Consider the following 18,978-nt stretch of genomic DNA (forward strand, 5'->3'; position numbering starts at 1 on the left):
ATTTGTATACAACAGTGAAGTCGAACTTTTGGAGCCGAAGACTCCAGTGCGCAAGCCGACGAGCTGGATCTTTTAAATTAGTCAGCCAGCAAAGTGCATGATAATCACTGACAACGGTGAAACACCGACCAGACAAAATGGCCGAAATTTCAGGACGGCCCACACCAGTGCGAGACATTCTTTTTCTGTAGTAGAGCAGTTATCCTCCATTCTCCATAGCGTCCTGCTGGCCTAAGCAATCACTCTTTTGGCACCGTCCTGCCGCTGTACAACCACTGCGCCAAGGCCGACATTACTAGCGTCGGTATTGAGAATCGTAGGGGCGTCTTCATCAAAGTGTGCGAGCACGGGAGGCGTCTGCAGCCATTGCCGTAGGTCATCAAAAGCCCGTTGCTTGTCTTCAACCCACACGAAGGGGACATCTTCTCTGGTAAGATGTGTTGATGGCCATACGATACGCGAAAATTCCGCGATAAACCGTCGGTAGTAGGCGCAATGGCCCAGAAGATGTATCACTGCCTTTTTATTTGATGGCGTTGGGAAATTAGCGACGGCAGAGATTTTATCAGGGTCAGGTCGGACACCTTCATGACTAACAACGCGACTGAGAAATTGAAGTTCTTCAAAACCAAAATGGCACTTTTCAGGTTTCAAAGTTAAACCAGTGAGCGTATTGCTTCAAAGACAATCTTTAGTCTCTGTAAGTGTTCCTCGAATGTGACGGAGAAAACAATCACGTCCTCGAGGTACACCAGACAAGTTTGCCATTTGAGGCCTGAGAGTACCGTGTCCATTAGTCGTTTAAACGTTGCCGGCGCAGAACACAAACCGAAGGGGAGCAACTGAAATTCATAAAGTCCGTCGGGTATCACAAAAGCGGTCTTCTCACGGTCTCTCTCATCAACTTCTATTTGCCAGTAGCCGCTTTTCAAGTCCATCGACGAAAAGTAATGTGCGTTTCGTAGCCTGTCCAGTGAATCGTCGATACGCGGTAGCGGATAAACGTCTTTCTTTGTGATCTGGTTGAGTTTTCGATAGTCGATGCAGAAGCGCAGGCTGCCGTCCTTCTTTTTCACCAATACGACAGGCGATGCCCAAGGACTCTTAGAGGGCCGAATAACTCCGTCCTCAAGCATGGTCTTCACTTGTGTTTGCATTGCCTCGCGCTCTTTAGGTGCTACACGATAAGGATTCTGCGTAATTGGTCTGACGTCAGCTTCGGCGACAATACGGTGCTTAGTGAGCGGCATTTGGCTAATTCGTGACGTCGATGAGAAGCAGCTCTTAAACTCATCGATGAGCTCAAGAAGGCTGTTGCGTTCCACGGGCGTAAAGGTGGAACTGATGTCAACCACAGGGGCAGGCATAACCATGGTGGAAGTCGCGTGCTCCACTGAGAGGCAGTCCTGTACTGAGGTAAATTCGTCGAAGCAAGCAACAGCCGTGCCTTTAACAATGTGCAGACGTTCCTTGATAAAATTCGTCAGCAGGTGTTCGGCATGTCCGTCGTGTACGTTAATTACGGCCGCCCTGGCGATCGAAACCCCTTGACTCAGTACCAGTGCGTCGATGTGTTCAGGGACGCCAGTCCCGGTGTTCAAGTTGTCGCAGATTACAGGTATGAGGGAACAGCTTCGCAGCGGAAGCGTGACGTCGTCGTCGGCGATACGTAAGCGGGGTTGCTGGTGTTCCGCGGGGTCGAAGTCGTCTGAGCTTGTAGAAAATGTGACGACGACGTCACGGACATTAATCACTGCACCATACTCTCTCAAGAAGTCCATCCCCAATATAAGTTCCTTACAACACTCAAAGAGAATGACGAGGGTGGCGACAAAGGTTGCACCGGCGATTACTATCCTGGCTGTGCATTTTCCAATCGGCGTCATCAACTGGCCACCGGCAGTTCTGATGTTGGGCCTGGTCCATGGTGCCTTCACTTTTCTCAGCCTATCGGCTAGCTTTTGACTTATTATCAAAAAATGCGAACCAGTATCGACGAGAGCGGCCACTTGGTGGCCGTCAATGCAAACAAGATCGGCGCTGACGGCATCGGTTACAGGGGGTGTGGTTGGAGTCGTCGGAGTTGTAGAGTCGTCGTTCGTCGGAGATGGGGGTTCTTGGATAGCTATCCGGTTTGCAACCTCACCCCCGGAGGTCGCTGCGTCTAGTTTCCCCGGCGCGGGCTAGGGGACCTGCCCCTAGAGGCGTCAGAAAAATTGCGACGGGTCGGTGGGGTGTAACCAGCCGGAGAAGGGGAACGCGATCGAGGCGTCGCTGAACCTTCTGGCCGAAAGTTTGTAGAATTTCCGTGGCAGCTACGTGCAGCCTCAGACACAGGGTAATTGCAGTTGGGAAATCTTGGATACCCCGCCGCGCGGTAGTGGCACGCGCGGTAAACATGTCCTGCTTCGCCGCAATGAAAGCATAGCGGCCGGCGGTCAGCGGTGCGCCACAAATCGGTCTTTCGAAGCGGATAGCCGGCAGGGAATTCACCGTAGAAACAAGGCGCAGCGATCGACTGGCGGCAATACGGCACAGTTGGCGGCGGCTGTGACTGTCGAAAATAGGGCGTTGGGGGCGGTGGTGATAGCTGCGTCGTAGTGGTCGATAGTGTCAGCAGTATCGAAGTGGGGGGAGGTGGACGACAGACAGCTTCCACGTAGGTTAATCGTCGTGGCACCGCCTGCCAGTCGGGCGAAGAAAAGGCCTCTAAAACTTCCTCCCGTACGATATCAGCGATAGAAGCCACCGCTGGTGCCATCGGTGAGATCCCAAGCTGCCGGATCTCCTCTCGCACAATCTCTCAGATGACTTCACGCAGAGATGTGCTGCAGCTCTCAGGTAGCATTGAAACATTCACCGGCGAGCTCTTGCGATCATATTGGCGGTACCGTTGCTGTAGTGCCCGTTCTATAGCGGTAGCCTCCTTGGTAAATTCGGCCACTGTCGTCGATGGATTCCTCACGAGCCCGGCAAACAGTTCCTCCTTCACTCCGTGCAAGAGATAGCGCAACTTCTTCGGCCATCTCAGGGTCTGCTCTGCGGAAAAGGCGGGCCATATCTTCTGCAAACATGGCAACGCTCTCGTTTGGTTTTTGAATATGGGATTGGGTCTCTTCTGTAGCTACTAGTGAATGTCTCTAGCAGCTGGGTGCGGAAGGCATCCCACATGGTGAAATTTCTCTCCCGGTTCACAAACCACGTACGCGCACTGTCTTGAAGCGCAAAATAGATATTAGACAACTTTTGCTGTGAGCCCCTGTCATTATAACTGGCGACACACTCAAATTGGTCCAGCCAGTCTTGGACATCTTCAAAAGCGTCACCATGGAAACTTTCTGGGATCTTGGGATTCTGCAGCGTCACCTGCGATGGAGTTGCAGTGGCCATGGCGGAAATCGGTAGACGCGTTCTTGCAGGGTCCTGCAAAGGGTTGAACTCGGGTGTCAGGCCTAGCAGGCGGCGACTGTATCGGTGAACAGGAGTTTTGACGAACGCAGGTTATTCCGCATTTGATGTATGGCTCCGCGAAGGGTTGCCGATCATGAGGCAATCTTACCCAGCACCTCCACCAGTATCACAGCCTAGTAGGAGACTGGAAAGCCGGTGTCGAGGATGTGTAAAAGCACTTTATGAGAGCAGTCAATGGGACGTCGTTGCCATCTTTATTTTTCTACTCGTGCGCTACTTCAGCGTCGTTCTCATCGCCTGGCACTTACCCGCGGCGATTATATAGGATGTGGCAGTAGCACAAGATGGCATTTGCCCCGACCCATCAAAACTTCACGCTGTGGCAGAGTTTCCAAAACCTAAGACACTCAAAGAACTTCGCGCCTTCATCGGTCTCTGTTCTTACTTCAGACACTTTGTTCGCAATTTTTCCTCAATTATATCACCTCTGACACAGCTCTTAAGTGGCGCCAACGACCTATGCTCCTGGTCTCCTGCATGCGACACCGCGTTCATGACCTTACGCCGACTCCTGACGTCTCCGCCTATACTGCGACACTACGACCCCACCGTCCCAACTAAAGTGCATACCGATGCCAGTGGTATTGGCCTCGGCGCTGTCCTTGCGCAGCGCAAGCCTGGCTACTCCGAGTACGTCATTGCTTATGACAGTCGTGCTCTGACCAAAGCGGAACGCAATTACAGCGTCACAAAAAAAGAATGCCTAGCCATCGTTTGGGCACTCGGGAAGTTACGCCCTTATTTATATGGCAGGCCTTTCAATGTGGTTACTGATGATCATGTTCTTTGTTGGTTCCTCTTTAAAAGACCCGTCTGGACGCCTTGCTCGCTGGCGTCTGCACATTAAAGAATATGACATACACGTCATATACCGCTCAGGTCGCAAGTACACTGATGCTGACGCTCTGTCCAGCTCTTCGCTGCCAGCCGGCACGGCCTCCCTCCCCACCATTAAGGCAGTATCCTCGGTCGACACCGACACCTTCGCATCAGAACAGCGCAAGGTTCTTTAGGTGGCCTCTCTTTTGGATCTCCTTTCTGGGTTGCCTGCATCTTTCTTCTCCCGCTCCCTGCGTCGCCAGGCTGTCCATTCTACTGTCCGGGATAACCTCTTTTATCGATGCAACTACCAGCCCGATGGTTGCAAGCGGCTCCTGGTTATCCCTAGGACTTTGCGTTCCGACATGTGTGCGTCTTTCCATACTGACCCACAATGTGCACACTCAGGCGTTTTGAAGACGTATGAGCGCCTGCGGCAACGTTACTACCGGCGAGGAATGTTTACTTTTGTCCAAAAGTTTGTCCGCTCGTGCCCGCAATGCCAATGCCGCAAATCTCCGCCTCATCCTGCCCATGGTTTATTACAGCGGCTTCCGTGCCCTACTCGTGCCTTCGACCATGTGGGAATGTAGCGACCAAGGCCGCTACCGCTAACACTCACTGGAAAACACTGGATTATTGTCGCAGTTGATCACCTTACATGCTATACTGAAACCGCTGCTCTACCTGCAGCGACCACCAGTGACGTTGCATCCTTTGTGCTCCATCGTTTCATTCTTCGTCATGGCCCACCTCGGGAGCTGCTGAGTGATAGAGGCCATGTGTTTCTGTCGCAGGTGGTTGAAGCTCTGCTTGCTGAATGCCGCACTGGATCACCATGGTGCACCATCCTCAAACTAGCGGGCTTACGGAGCGTTTCAATCGCACCCTTGGTGATATGCTCGCCATGTACGTTTCATCGGAGCATACAAACTGGGACATCATCCTCCCATTTGTCACGTACGCATATAATATGGCTACACAAAGTACGGCAGGATTTTTTCCATACTTTCTTCTCTACGGTCTCGATCCTTCCCACAACATCGATGCGGTTTTGCCATATACACCAGACACGTCAGAGTGTGCTCCCATTTCAGCCGTCGCCCGATACGCCGAGGAATGCTGTCAATTAGCCCGAAAGTTCACCTCCGCCGACCAACAACGACAAAAAGTCAATCGTGATGGCGATGCTACAAATCCAAACTTCGCTCGCGGCACACTTGTCTTGTTGTCCGTGCCTTCTACCATGCCTGGACTTTCAACAAAACTTCTCTCGCAGTATGATGGACCATGCCGCATCGTCGAACGGAGCTCTCCGGTCAACTATGTCATAGAGCTGCTTACACCGACATCTGACAAGCGCCGCCGTGGATGGGATGTTGTTCACGTTCGCCACCTGAAACAATTCTATGACCCACTCGTCTCCACGTCGTAAGGCGCCAGGATGGCTGCTTTTACACCGGGGGTAATTGTAATGAAGAAGAAGAGCACAAGAACAAGGCCAACCAGACCGTCTGTTCCATGCCTGCAGTGCAATCAGTGGGCCAGCCGGACTGCCAGTGCTTAGCACGAGTGTGAGCCGTTCGGGCAAGCACCTGTTCCTGCTCTGCATCACCTGCCTTCTCGGTTACGAACAGACGCTACCATCTGAACTGTTCAGTACACCAAATTACACTACAAAGGAAACTCGTGCGGCTTTCCTTTGTAGCAATTGCTACGATTGGGTAGTTGTCTCTTTGTCCCTTAATTAATTGCTTCTAATTATTGATGGTAGTATGTAAAAATGGCAGTATATGTTAGCCAATATGGTTGACTTTATGAATCTGACTCAAGCTAATTCAACTTTTTAGTTAATTCGATCACTATCGAAAGAGCCACCCAGCAACCATACAGTTTTGTAGGCCAGAACTTTCATTATTGCGATCCTGAAACTAGCTCTCACCATAAAATTTCAAATTAACTGGTTAGTATGATAGCACCAGACTACAATGGCTGCAGCATCTCTCATGGCACGGCTACGGGGCAGTCAATGCATCAAAGGCACATTATCTCCCACCAAGAACACCCGTTTCGGTCTGTCCCCGGAAGATTTCTAAAAGAAAAATGGTAGCTGGCAACAAATTATTGCCGTATTTGCTTCTAATGTGACACATTTAAAAGCTTACCAGGTTTATCCCACCTCCTTCTTGCATTTATTTGGTTCCAGAATTTTTTTTTTTCACCTGCTGGAACCAGTTAAACCTTCTCACTGAGGGGATTCTCGTGTGCACCGGTGCGTTCGCACGGGCTTTTCACCTATTCTGTAGTCCTTACACGTCTCCGCTTCCACCAGCGATGACTGTTAGGGGTGGCTTTTTCCAGAGACTGGTTAGCGACGGTGGCACTTGGCACTGCTGGCCATGGCAGTCTTCTTTGTGACAGCCCACTCTACGTATACATTTTCCTCTCGTCTGCCGGCGCCTTTCTGTTTGGGCATTGACTGGACCTGAGCTTATCTGCGGTGCCTTGCGCCAGCGGCAAGTTGTGTTGCTCCTTTTGAAAATGCTAAGCTGAGGAGCAGTGTCTACTGCTCCTCAGCTTAGCATTTTGAAAAGGAGCAACTCACACGTGCTCATATTCACCCAGCCGCACTTATCATAAACCCAAGCCGACAGAGGTTGCCCTAGCTCTCGCGAGCAGGCCCATTGGTCCTCGCAAGAGTACACAGCGTAGCTGCAGGGACTTTTCCCTAGCGGTGTGTCACGGGGGAAGCCATCCTCCTGTTGCAATGCGCTATTTTCTGTATTTTTTTCTGTATTTTCTGTATTTATGTATTTTTCTGTATTCTTTTCTGTATTTTTGAATCGCCCTTGGTGCGAGAGCAGCCCCTTTGATTCACATGCCGCCCCGGGACCGGGTGTTTGTGCAGTGCTGGGTGTATCCTGGACCACTTAGGGCAATTCTTGGGCGCGGAATGATCGATGGAGGCCCGAGCGCACGCACAGTGGTGCACCACATTATGCGAGGTGACAGCTCATGCGGTCCTGAGGCTCCGAACCCATGGTGGTCAGTAATCTTTGAGGTACCAGACACCCAAGCTATGCCACAAAGTCGCCCAGCAACTACCCTATCTCACATTTCCATGGGCCCAAACTTTCACTATTTCGATTTTAAGATTGGCTCTCACCAGATAATTCAGACTTGACTGGTCAGCATGCACACACCTGACCCCCGTGGTGACCCCAATTGCTACCCCTTTAGAAGCAGCATATGTCTTGGCGGTGGTTAGGGGACAGTGAATACGTATGGCACCACGTCATTCCTTACTGAAAACTCCTATTTCTAGCCTGCCATATAAAGATTTTTGAGTTAATATGGTGGCTCATAACAAATGAGTACTGTATTTACCCAATTCTAATGCGTAACTCCCCCCCTCCCCCTCCGAAAAGAAGTGATTCAAAAGTTACCTGCACCACACTATTGACACAAAATCAAAACTGGATTTGCAACACTACAGTCAGAGCGAGCATAGCCATCACAAGATGGCAACAAACAGGGTTCTTGTGTACAATGATGATGAGTGTAACGAAGAAGACATGGCACTACATCACCGGTTTCAGTTTTCAATTATGAGAGCTCATTCGAAAGATAAGTTATTTTACATGGTAAGCCAGCAGCAACAAGTCATGTCACATCTTGAAGCAAACTTTTACCAGTTCAAAGGAAATGAGACGAAGGACAAGGAACGTAAAGAGACCGCGGCACTGTTATTGCTAGGTCAGTTTTCTACTTTGAACACATAGACTGTTGGTGGGCCCTTGATTTGGGGGCGCAGAAATGGAACAAGTACCACCAAATTAATCATCAATGTGTTTTGTTGTTTTTTTCTGCCTCTTGTTTACCCTGCCAGATAACTTGAACAATTTTGTCGGTCCCGTCAGCATTGAATTAATGGAAGTTGACTGTATTTACAAGATCTCCTGCTTAGAACATGAACTGAAATGCTATGTGTATCATACACCCCAATGACATGGCTGTCATGAAATGTGGACAAAAATGCATGCTTAACCAACCAGCTTTCTGCATCAACAAGACACAGTAGTAGTATAGAGTAGATGGCATACCTTGCAGGGCAACAAAGAGCCGCAGGATGTCATTAGCGCCCTCAAAAATACGGAAGATGCGGAGGTCACGCAGGCAACGTTCCAGCCCTGCATCACGCATGAATCCCATGCCTCCGTGGAGCTGGATCGCCTCATCTGTCACGTACCAGGCACACTCAGATGCTGTTACCTTGGTGCTCGCTGCCTGCAACAAGCCACACAGGCTTTCATTTAGTGCGTGATGAAGCCATGTCATGCAGTTTTCCACCGGCTCTTTAGAAACTACGAGAAGTGATCTAGCGACTTCCCTTAACTAAAGTAAATCCAGTAAAATCTCAGTGATACGAATTTCACGGGGTCGCGTAGTATATTTGTATCTCCCAAAATTCGTATCAAAACAAACAAAATCAAGAAAAAAATGAGTTTATTTGTGGCACAAATTATTTCTAATACACTTCTGCATTTTAGTCTTGCCCAAATCGTCAACGATCATCTTCTGGAAGGCGTAGAAGTGTGCGCACATGACCTCACGAATGTTTTCGCACACCACTGAATGCCTCAGCACGTCGAGAGCAAGGAGCGCTTCAGCCGTCGTGGGCTGCCTATGGTGGCAGCTGCAGCAGTCCTCGTCTTCTTCCTCGCTGGTCAAATCATCAGGCTGTGATATGGAAAGCTCTTTGGCAATGTCTGCCATGGTACGCAAACCGCAAGTCACGAGGTTGTCGTCGGCAGTGACAAATTCATCCTCGGTGCAAGAAACTCCAAGCTCGTTCCAATCTTCAATTACAACTGTTAGCTCTTGGCTTTGCAAAGCTGCATTTTGCAAAACAGTTAGCGATCGTAGTCGGCAAGGCATGATCCCAACTAATTGCGATGATGTGTACCACATCTAGGATGCTGATGTTAAGCTCCACATCTTTCCACTCCAATTTCGCTCTTAAGAGGCTCTTAAAATGATAATTGGCATTTCGAATGAGGCAGCACCTTGTGCAGCACATTGCCATCGACGTTCACTCCCAACACTGTCACTGTCACTGCCACTGTCAATGTTAACAAAACTTCCTCAACCTGCACATGGTGTGCAGTCTTTGCTTCTTTAGTGTTGATGCTGAATCGTTGCACATTTTCCATTATATGGTCATGCTGACCGACAATTGTGCACAGAGTGGATGGTGCTAAACCTAACTCCTTAGCGAGGTCAGTTCGTTTCCGTTTCGGATCTTTGTCCACTCTATTCAGAATGTCTAACTTCTCCTTAAATGACAGAGACTTCCGCTTTCACGACATGCTGGCAATGAACAGATCAAACTCCCAAGAAGAGCAAACAACAGCAAACAATGTGTGAGCACGCAAAATGAACTACTGAAGGCGAGGCAGGCAAGTCCGGGGAGCGTCACATATAAGAAAGAAAAAAGAAAACTGAGGGCCGGCCGAACACGGCACTGGGGGAAGCGCAGTCTTTTCCCACCCCACAGAGAACGAACTGGCGGACTGCCCAAGGCTGGCTGGCCGACAAGCTCTTGCACGCTTCCTACCTTCCTGCCCTTACGCGCACAGAGCATGGGCCAGTCCGCTCGGCTGCCAAATGCCGTTGGTCTGCCGAATATGAATGCTGTTGCTCACGCATTCGTATGATCTAAAGCGGCACAGCAATGCGTTCGAAACAGCCAATGTTTTCCGTATTGTAAGGAATGTATTTTGGCCAGGGAATGTTACGAATTCATATTACACTGAAATTCGTACCAGCTGTGATCGTATGATCAGGGTTTTGCTGTAGCAGCTATAACCGCCTTGATATGTCTAGAAAGCCCTGCATGGTCTTGGAAAGAACCCCCCCCCCCCCCTTGTCTCTGAAAAGGAAAAAAAAGTTTTCTATATACATACATCGTGTTTGCAAACAACGGTAGGCAACATTAATACAGCCTAGGCCTTATAGCCCCACTGCGCATGCTCTGCCCCCATTTGCAGTCCCCGCTTGTGCTTGCATGCTCAGAAGGTGCCTTTCCTTGCTCTCTCTCTCTCTCTCTTGAATTCTGTGGTTTTCAAATAATAATAACCAAATTGTGCCAAAACCACGATTTGGTTATGAGGCATGCAGTAATGGGGGGCTCCAGATGAATTTTGACTACCTGGGGTTCTTTAACTACTCAACCTCTCTTTACGAGTCCTGCATGTTCAAGCCCACGTGTCCCCAAAGCATTTAGATGAGTGTAGCTTGTCTCTGCGGTATTTGTGCTCCCCTTGAGTGTTTTAGACAAAAGCCACTTGTCCGTGGCCTAATTGGTGTCTTGGTCGACAGATGGCAGTATGTGCTCAGCGATTTCCACCAAACGATGGTTATGCATGTATTGCCGGCCTATCTTCGGAAAAAGCGGCATTTCGTAGTCATTCTTTTTTCTGATGGGGATTCTTCAGACACTGAGGTGACATCGTTTCAGGAAGTGAAGAGAAACGTGATAATGACTAAGGTCGGCAGCTCCTCGGACAAAGAAGACAGAAGCTCGCAGCACAACACTGCAACTGCATGTCTGTGGACTAAAAGCGACATGAATAAAATTCCGTGGTAGCCACCACTACAGTAAGCACTCTGCTGATTCCGGTGACCAGAACCGGTAACGCACTCCCTCACCAGAGCAGGATTGGCCACCCTGGTGGAGTACTTGGCCACAACCTCCTATATGAACAAAACAATCAAACCCCGGCCCTCAGTCCCCAGCAGCTGCGAAGAAACTGACCACGACGGCGGTCAGACCTGCAACGCAGCAGAGGGTGCTAAGAATCCCTGGCTCCGGACAGCCGCCATTGGAATATGAACCTGGCAACGTTTAATGCTACAACGTTATCTAGTGAGGCGAGTCTAGCAGTGCTATTGGAGGAATTAGAGGGCAGTAAATGGGATATAATAGGGCTCAATAAAGTTAGGAGACCAAAAAAAGCATATACAGTGCTAAAAAGCGGGCACGTCCTGTGCTACCGGGGCTTAGCGGAGAGAGGAGAACTAGGAGTTGGATTCCTGATTAATAAGAATATAGCTGGTAACATACAGGAATTCTATAGCATTAACGAGAGTGTGGCAGGTCTTGTTGTGAAACTCAATAACAGGTACAAAATGAAGGTTGTACAGGTCTACGCACCTACATCCAGTCATGATGACCATGAAGTCGAAAGCTTCTATGAAGACGTGGAATCGGCGATGGGTAAAGTCAAAACAAAACACACTATACTGATGGGCGACTTCAATGCCCAGGTAGGCAAAAAGCAGGCTGGAGACAAAGCAGTGGGAGAGTTATTAGTAGAGTTTGCAGAACAGTATAATATGCGGAAAATGAATACCTTCTTCCGCAAGTGGGATAGCCGAAAGTGAACGTGGAGGAGCCCCAATGACGAGACTAGAAATGAAGTAGACTTCATACTCTGCGCTAACCCTGGTATCATACAAGACGTTGACGTGCTCGGCAAGGTGCGCTGCAGTGACCATAGGATGGTAAGAACTCGAATTAGCCTCGACCTGAGGAGGGAACGGAAGAAACTGGTGCATAAGAAGCCGATAAATGAGTTAGCGGTAAGAGGGAAAATAGATGAATTCCAGATCAAGCTACAGAACAGGTATTCCGCTCTAACTCAGGAAGAAGACCTTAGTGTTGAAGCAATGAACGACAGTCTTGTGGGCATCATTAAGGAGTGTGCAATAGAAGTCGGTGGTAACTCCGTTAGACAGGATACCAGTAAGCTATCGCAGGAGACGAAAGATCTGATCAAGAAACGCCAATGTATGAAAGCCTCTAACCCTACAGCTAGAATAGAACTGGCAGAACTTTCGAAGTTAATCAACAAGCGTAAGACAGCTGACGTAAGGAAGTATAATATGGATTGAATTGAACAGGCTCTCAGGAATGAAGGTAGCCTAAAAGCAGCGAAGAAGAAGCTAGGAATTGGCAAGAATCAGATGTATGCGCTAAGAGACAAAGCCGGCAATATCATTAGTAATATGGATGAGATAGTTCAAGTGACTGAGGAGTTCTATAGAGATCTATACAGTACCAGTGGCACCTACGACGATGATGGAAGAGAGAATAGTCTAGAGGAATTCGAAATCCCACAGGTAACGCCGGAAGAAGTAAAGAAAGCCTTGGGAGCTATGCAAAAGGGGAAGGCAGCTGGGGAGGATCATCTTACAGCAGATTTGTTGAAGGATGGTGGGCAGATCGTTCTAGTGAAACTGGCCACCCTCTATACGCAATGCCTCATGACTTCGAGCGTACCGGAATCTTGGAAAAACGCTAACATAATCCTAATCCATAAGAAAGGGGACGCCAAAGACTTGAAAAATTATAGACCGATCAGCTTACTGTCCGTTGCCTACAAAGTATTTACTAAGGTAATTGCAAATGGAATCAGGAACACCTTATACTTTCGTCAACCAAAGGACCAGGCAGGATTCCGTAAAGACTACTCAACAATAGACCATATTCACACTATCAATCAGGTGATAGGAAATTGTGCGAAATATAACCAACCTTTATATATAGCTTTCAATGATTACGAGAAAGCGTTTGATTCAGTCGAAACCTCAGTAGTCATGGAGGCATTGCGGAATCAGGGTGTAGACGACCCGTATGTAAAAATTTGAAAGATATCTATAGCAGCTCCACAGCCACCGTAGTCCTCCATAAAGAAAGCAACAAAATCCCAATAAAGAAAGGAGTCAGGCAGGGAGATACGATCTCTCCAATGCTATTCACAGCATGTTTACAGGAGGTATTCAGAGACCTGGATTGGGAAGAATTGGGGATAAGAGTTAATGGAGAATACCTTAGTAACTTGCGATTCGCTGATCATATTGCCTTGCTTAGTAACTCAGGGGACCAACTGCAATGCATGCTCACTGACCTGGAGAGGCAAAGCCGAATGGTGGGTCTAAAAATTAATATGCAGAAAACTAAAGTAATGTTTAAAAGTCTCGGAAGAGAACAGCAGTTTACGATAGGTAGTGAGGCACTGGAAGTGGTAGTGGTAAGGGAATACATCTACTTAGGACAGGTAGTGACTGCGGATCCGGATCATGATATTGAAATAATCAGAAGAATACGAATGGGCTGGGGTGCATTTGGCAGGCATTCTCAGATCATGAACAGTAGATTGCCATTATCCCTCAAGAGAAAAGTTTATAACAGCTGTGTCTTACCAGTACTCACGTACGGGGCAGAAACCTGGAAGCTTACGAAAAGGGTTCTACTTAAATTGAGGACGACGCAACGAGCTATGGAAAAAAGAATGATAGGTGTAACGATAAGGGATAAGAAAAGGGCAGATTGGGTGAGGGAACAAACGCGAGTTAATGATATCTTAGTTGAAATCAAGAAAAAGAAATGGGGCGTGGGCAGGACACGTAATGAGGAGGGAAGATAACCGATGGTCATTAAGAGTTACCGAATGGATTCCAAGGGAAGGGAAGTGTAGCAGAGGGCGGCAGAAAGTTAGGTGGGCGGATGAGATCAAGAAGTTTTCAGGGACAACATGGCCAAAATTTGTACATGACCGGAGTGGTTGGAGAAGTATGGGAGAAGCCTTTGCCCTGCAGTGGGCGTAACCAGGCTGATGATGATGATGATAAGGAAGTGAACGGTATGGTAAAAAAAAATTATATAAGCGATAATTCGATAGAAGTATTTATTCCACAGATGCTAAGAAAGCAGAGCTTAAATATCGCTACTCTGTGGAACCTCAATGCGGGTGCGAATGGCACATTTATTAATGCGATTTAACCTGATTGCGCATAAGCACAGAGGAAGTAGTGCAACTTGATTTCGGTGACTTTCAGTATGCAGAAGGCTACACGGAGTAACATTTGCATGTTCTGTTTCACACAACTTCCACAGTGCCACAGCACCATGGCAGTACCACTCCCTGCTGATAACGTGCGGGCACATTATCAAGGAAAAACACTCACAGGCACCGCGATGGCAATAGCTGGTGACGGTGAAGGTTGCTTGTTCGGCATGCGAGGCACTGAGTGCCTCCGTGAGTGCGCATACTGTCCTTGCTAGTTGCTGCGGTGCCATGGCTGCACCGCTCGCTGCTGATAATGTGCAGACACAGCATCAAGGAAAAGGGTTCACAGGCACTGTGATGGCAATAGCTGGTGATGGAGAGGTTCACTTACTCTGCATGAGAGGCATTGAGTGCCGTCGTGAGTGCGCACCCACTCCTTGCTGCTCACCCAGTGCCATCGGAGCAACACTCGCTGCTGATAACGTGCAGGCACAGCATCGAGGAAAAGGGTTCACAAGCACAATGACGGCGATAGCTGGGGAGGTTCTCTTGCTCGGCGTGAGAGGCATTCAGTGCCGCCGTGAGTGCACACCCACTCCTTGGTATTTGTTGCGGTGCTATGTCAGCACCACTTGCTGCTGATGACGTGCTGGCACAGCATTGAGGAAAAGGGTTCACAGGCACTGCGAATAGATGGTGACAGAGAGGGTCCCCTGCATGGCGTGATTGGCATTCAGTACTGCCTTGAGTGCGCACACACTACTTACTAGTTTCTGCGATGCTATGGTAGCACCCCTCACTGCTGATAGCGTGCTGGTGCAGTATCGAGGAAAAGGGTTCACAGGCACCGTGATGGCGATAGCTGGTGACAGAGAGGGTCACTTGCTTGGCGCGAGAGGCATTAGGTGCTGTCGCGAGCGCGCACCCACTCTTTGCTAGTCGTCTAGTGCCATAGCAGTAACTCTCACTGCTGATAATGGGCAAGCACAGCATTAAAGGAAAAGGGTTCTCAGGCACTGCGATGGGGATAGCAAGTGACAGAGAGGGAACCTTGGTCAGTGTGATTGGCATTCAGTACCACCTTGAGTGTGCACCCACTACTTGCTAGTTGCTGCGGTGCTATGGTAGCACCACTCACTGCACCACTCACTGCAGCATCGAGAAAAAGGGTTCACCGGCATCCCAATGGCAATAGCTGGTGACGAAGAGGGTCGCTTGTGTGGTGCAAGAGGCGGTGAGTTCTGTCGTGTACACGCACTTACTACTTGCTAGTTGATGCAGTGCCACGGTGGCAATGCTCGCCGCTGATAACACGTAGGCGATGGAGGAAAAGGCGATGGAGAAGGTAGCTCGCCTGCGTAGTGCGAATGATGCTTGGAAACACCTCGGGTGCACACATGCCCCTTGCTAGTTCGCTCTTAATGGAGCAGCTTATTGTTATGCTTCGAGTAATTCGGTTTAATATTGTTACGTAGGAAGACGCAGACAAAAAGCTATATACAAGTATATTTACAAACAAATATGCCGCACTTGGCCAAAAGGCAACAGCCCGCGCTAGCGTCCAATCGTCGTCGTTCACACTGCTCGCAGTTCGCAGTTCGCAGTCGCAGTCGTCGCAGTTCACACTGCTCGCCTCTTCGTCATCGCAAATACTGTTCTGTAGCACTACCCCCGGCGGCAAAAGTGCAGTCACGGAGTGACTAAACGCCGGACTCGGAAGCAGTGTAGTAGGCCTTGAGCCTACTGACGTGCACATCACTAGAAGCCAGAGTAGAGGACGAGGTTGAACTCACAGCAGCAATTTCGCATGTCACAGGCGTCACCTGGCGCAGCATGCGGTAGGGCCCTGTGTATCGCGAAAGGAGCTTTTCTGAAAGTCCGACGTAATGAGAGGGTGAACACAGGAGCACGAGCGCACCAGGCGAAAACTGTACGTCACAGTGGCGGGCGTTGTACTGACACTGCTGAGTGGCTTGCGAGGCCGTCAGTCGAGCACGGGCAAACTGGCGTGCATGGTCGGTCAGGGCAATGGCGTCGCGCACATACTCGCTTGTTGAGATCGCAGCAGGAGGAAGTGCCGTGTCTAGGGGCAAGGTCGGTTCGCGACCGTACAGTAGATAAAATGGAGAAAATCCGACGGTGTCGTGCCGGTAAGAATTATACGCAAATGTGACATAAGGAAGGGCAATGTCCCAGTTGTGGTGGTCCTTGGAAACATACTGGGTCAGCATATCAGTAAGAGTACGGTTTAACCGCTCTGTGAGGCCACTGGTTTGAGGATGGTATGAGGTAGTCAGCTTGTGTTGAGTGGAGCAGGAACGCACAATGTCGGTGATAACTTTCGAGAGGAAGTTACGACCACGGTCAGTAAGCAGCTGTCGTGCGGCGCCATGAAGCAAGATAATGTCACGCAAGAGAAAGTCTGCGACGCCAGTGGTGCGACTGGTCGGGAGAGCCCGCGTGATAGCGTATAGGCTGGCGTAATCAGTTGCGACAGCGACCCATTTGTTCCCAGAGGATGACGTGGGAAAGGGACTGAGGAGGTCTAATCCAACACGAAAGAACTGTTCCACAGGGATGGTGATCGGCTGGAGATGACTGGCAGGTAGCACCTGAGGTGTTTTCCGACGTTGGCAGGGATCACAGGCAGCAACATAGCGTCGGACGAAGCGAGCGAGACCAGGCCAATAGAAGCGGCGGCAGATGCGGTCGTACGTGCGGGCTACCCCAAGATGTCCTGCAGTGGGTGCGTCATGCATCTCAAGAAGCACAGTCTGTTGTACATGTTTTGACACGACAAGAAGAAGATTAGATCCGTCAGGGAGGAAGTTCCTTCGGTACAGAATGCCGCCGTGGAGGACATATCAGCGAACGGATGCGTCGGTAGGTGTAGAGCGCAGACGCTCAATGAGTGCTCGTAGCAATAGGTCTTGGTACTGCTCATCGGCGATGTTAGCGCAGGCAGACGCAGAGAAAATGCTGTTGGCGGTACTACTGTCAGCGTCGTCAGGCTTGTCTACGGGGTAGCGAGACAGGCATTCGCCGTCCTTGTGTAGTCGGCCAGATTTGTAGGTGACAGAATACGAGCATTCTTGGAGACATAAGGCACAGCGACCAAGTCTTCCTGTAGGGTCTTTCAGTGAGCATAACCAGCAAAGCATGTGATGGTCTGTGATAACGGAAAAGGGTCGGCCATATAAGTATGGGCAGAACTTCGCAACCGCCCAAACTAGGGCCAGACAATCATGCTCAGTGATGGAGTAGTTGCGCTCTGAGGGTGAGAGGAGCCTGCTGACGTAAGTGATGACACGGTCGTTGCTGCGCTGGCGTTGTGCCAGTACTGCACTAATTCCTTGACAGCTGGCATCAGTACGGACTTCGGTAGGTGCAGAAGGATCGAAATGGGCCAGAACGGGAGGCGTTGTGAGAAGGTCGATTAGATGTGAGAATGCAGAGACCTCGTTATCGCCCCAATGGAAGGGGGCGTCTTTTTTTCAAAAGTCCGGTTAGCGGTCGTGCTATGGCCGCGAAATTTTTCACGAAACGCGGGAAGTACGAACAAAGACCGATGAAGCTGCGCACATCCTTGAGGTACTTCGGAACAGGGAAGTGCATAACAGGATGGCTCTTGCCTGGGTCCGGTTGCACTCCGTTCGCGTCAGCGAGATGCCCAAGGACAGTAATCTGCCGACAGCCGAATTGGCACTTCGATGCGTTGAGTTGCAGACTGGATCGACGAAAAACGTCCAGGACTGCTAAGAGGCACTCGAGGTGCGTAGCGAACGTTGGGGAGAATACTATAACATCGTCCAAGTAGCACAGGCACGTGCACCATTTGAAACTATGAAGAAGGGAGTCGATCATGAGTTCAAAAGTGGCAGGAGCGTTACATAGACTGCACGGCATCACTTTGAATTGATAAATACCGTCGGGTGTTATGAAAGCAGTCTTCTCGCAGTCGAGATCGTCCACGCAATCTGCCAGTAGCCGGAACGAAGGCCAATAGAGGAGAAACAGCGAGTACCGTGGAGGCAGTCAAGGGCGTCATTAATCCGAGGTAGGGGATACACATCCTTTTTGGTAACTCTGTTAAGGCGGCGATAATCCATTCAAAAGCGCCATAAGCCATCCTTCTTTTTTACCAGGAAAACAGGCGATGCCCTTGGACTACATGAAAGTTCAATGGTGTTCTTAGCAAGCACTTTGCGAACTGCGTGAATAACTTGACGCTCAGCCGGTGACACTCGATACGGGCGGCGATGAATAGGAGGGGCATCACTGGTATTAATGCGATGTTTAACACCTGTAGTTTGGGCCAAAGGACGATCGTTAAAGTAAAAAATATCGTGGTAGGAAAACAGGATGCGGTAGAGCTCATGAGCGTGCTCGGACAGCATGTCGGGCGCAATCATTTTTTGTAAGTCGGCGATGGTACAAGTTGCTGACTGCGATGGTAGAGGAGGATTGGCTGAATTGTCGCCTACTGTAATAGAGGCTACTGAGTAATCCTCGAATGATTAAAGGTGGCCCAGAGACATCCTGCGTGGCAGCACTTGTGTCGTCAAGCCAAAATTGACCACTGGCAGGCAGATGCAATTTGCCGTAATAGATAAAACTGTATGAAGTACTGTGATCCCGTATGTAAGGAGAACGTCTTGCATAGGAGCCGCGATGTAGTTACCATCGGGCACTGGTGGGGATGACACTAAGTCAGAGCCGAAGGTGGCAAGCGAACGAAGTCGATGGAACTGAGGCGACTGGCGTGTGGTTCAGCGGGCCCCAGAACAGGCAGGTCAAGGCGGAGAGTACTGGTAGAACAATCGATGAGAGCAGA

At 49.6% G+C, this 18,978-nt stretch overlaps 1 protein-coding gene across 8 annotated transcripts in view; it reads right to left on the reverse strand.

The window, feature by feature from the left end:
* LOC142573293 (very long-chain specific acyl-CoA dehydrogenase, mitochondrial-like) overlaps positions 1 to 18,978 on the reverse strand; it is a 291,200-nt gene that overhangs the window by 25,197 nt on the left and 247,025 nt on the right. For all 8 annotated transcript variants that reach the window (XM_075682933.1, XM_075682934.1, XM_075682931.1 and 5 more), the window contains one exon: positions 8,394 to 8,577. In XM_075682933.1, coding sequence (XP_075539048.1) covers positions 8,394 to 8,577 — 184 coding nt within the window. The remainder of the gene's footprint in view (positions 1 to 8,393; positions 8,578 to 18,978) is intronic.

This window comes from Dermacentor variabilis, chromosome 2 (genome assembly GCF_050947875.1).
Source record: "Dermacentor variabilis isolate Ectoservices chromosome 2, ASM5094787v1, whole genome shotgun sequence".
Classification (NCBI taxonomy): Eukaryota; Metazoa; Arthropoda; class Arachnida; order Ixodida; family Ixodidae; genus Dermacentor; species Dermacentor variabilis.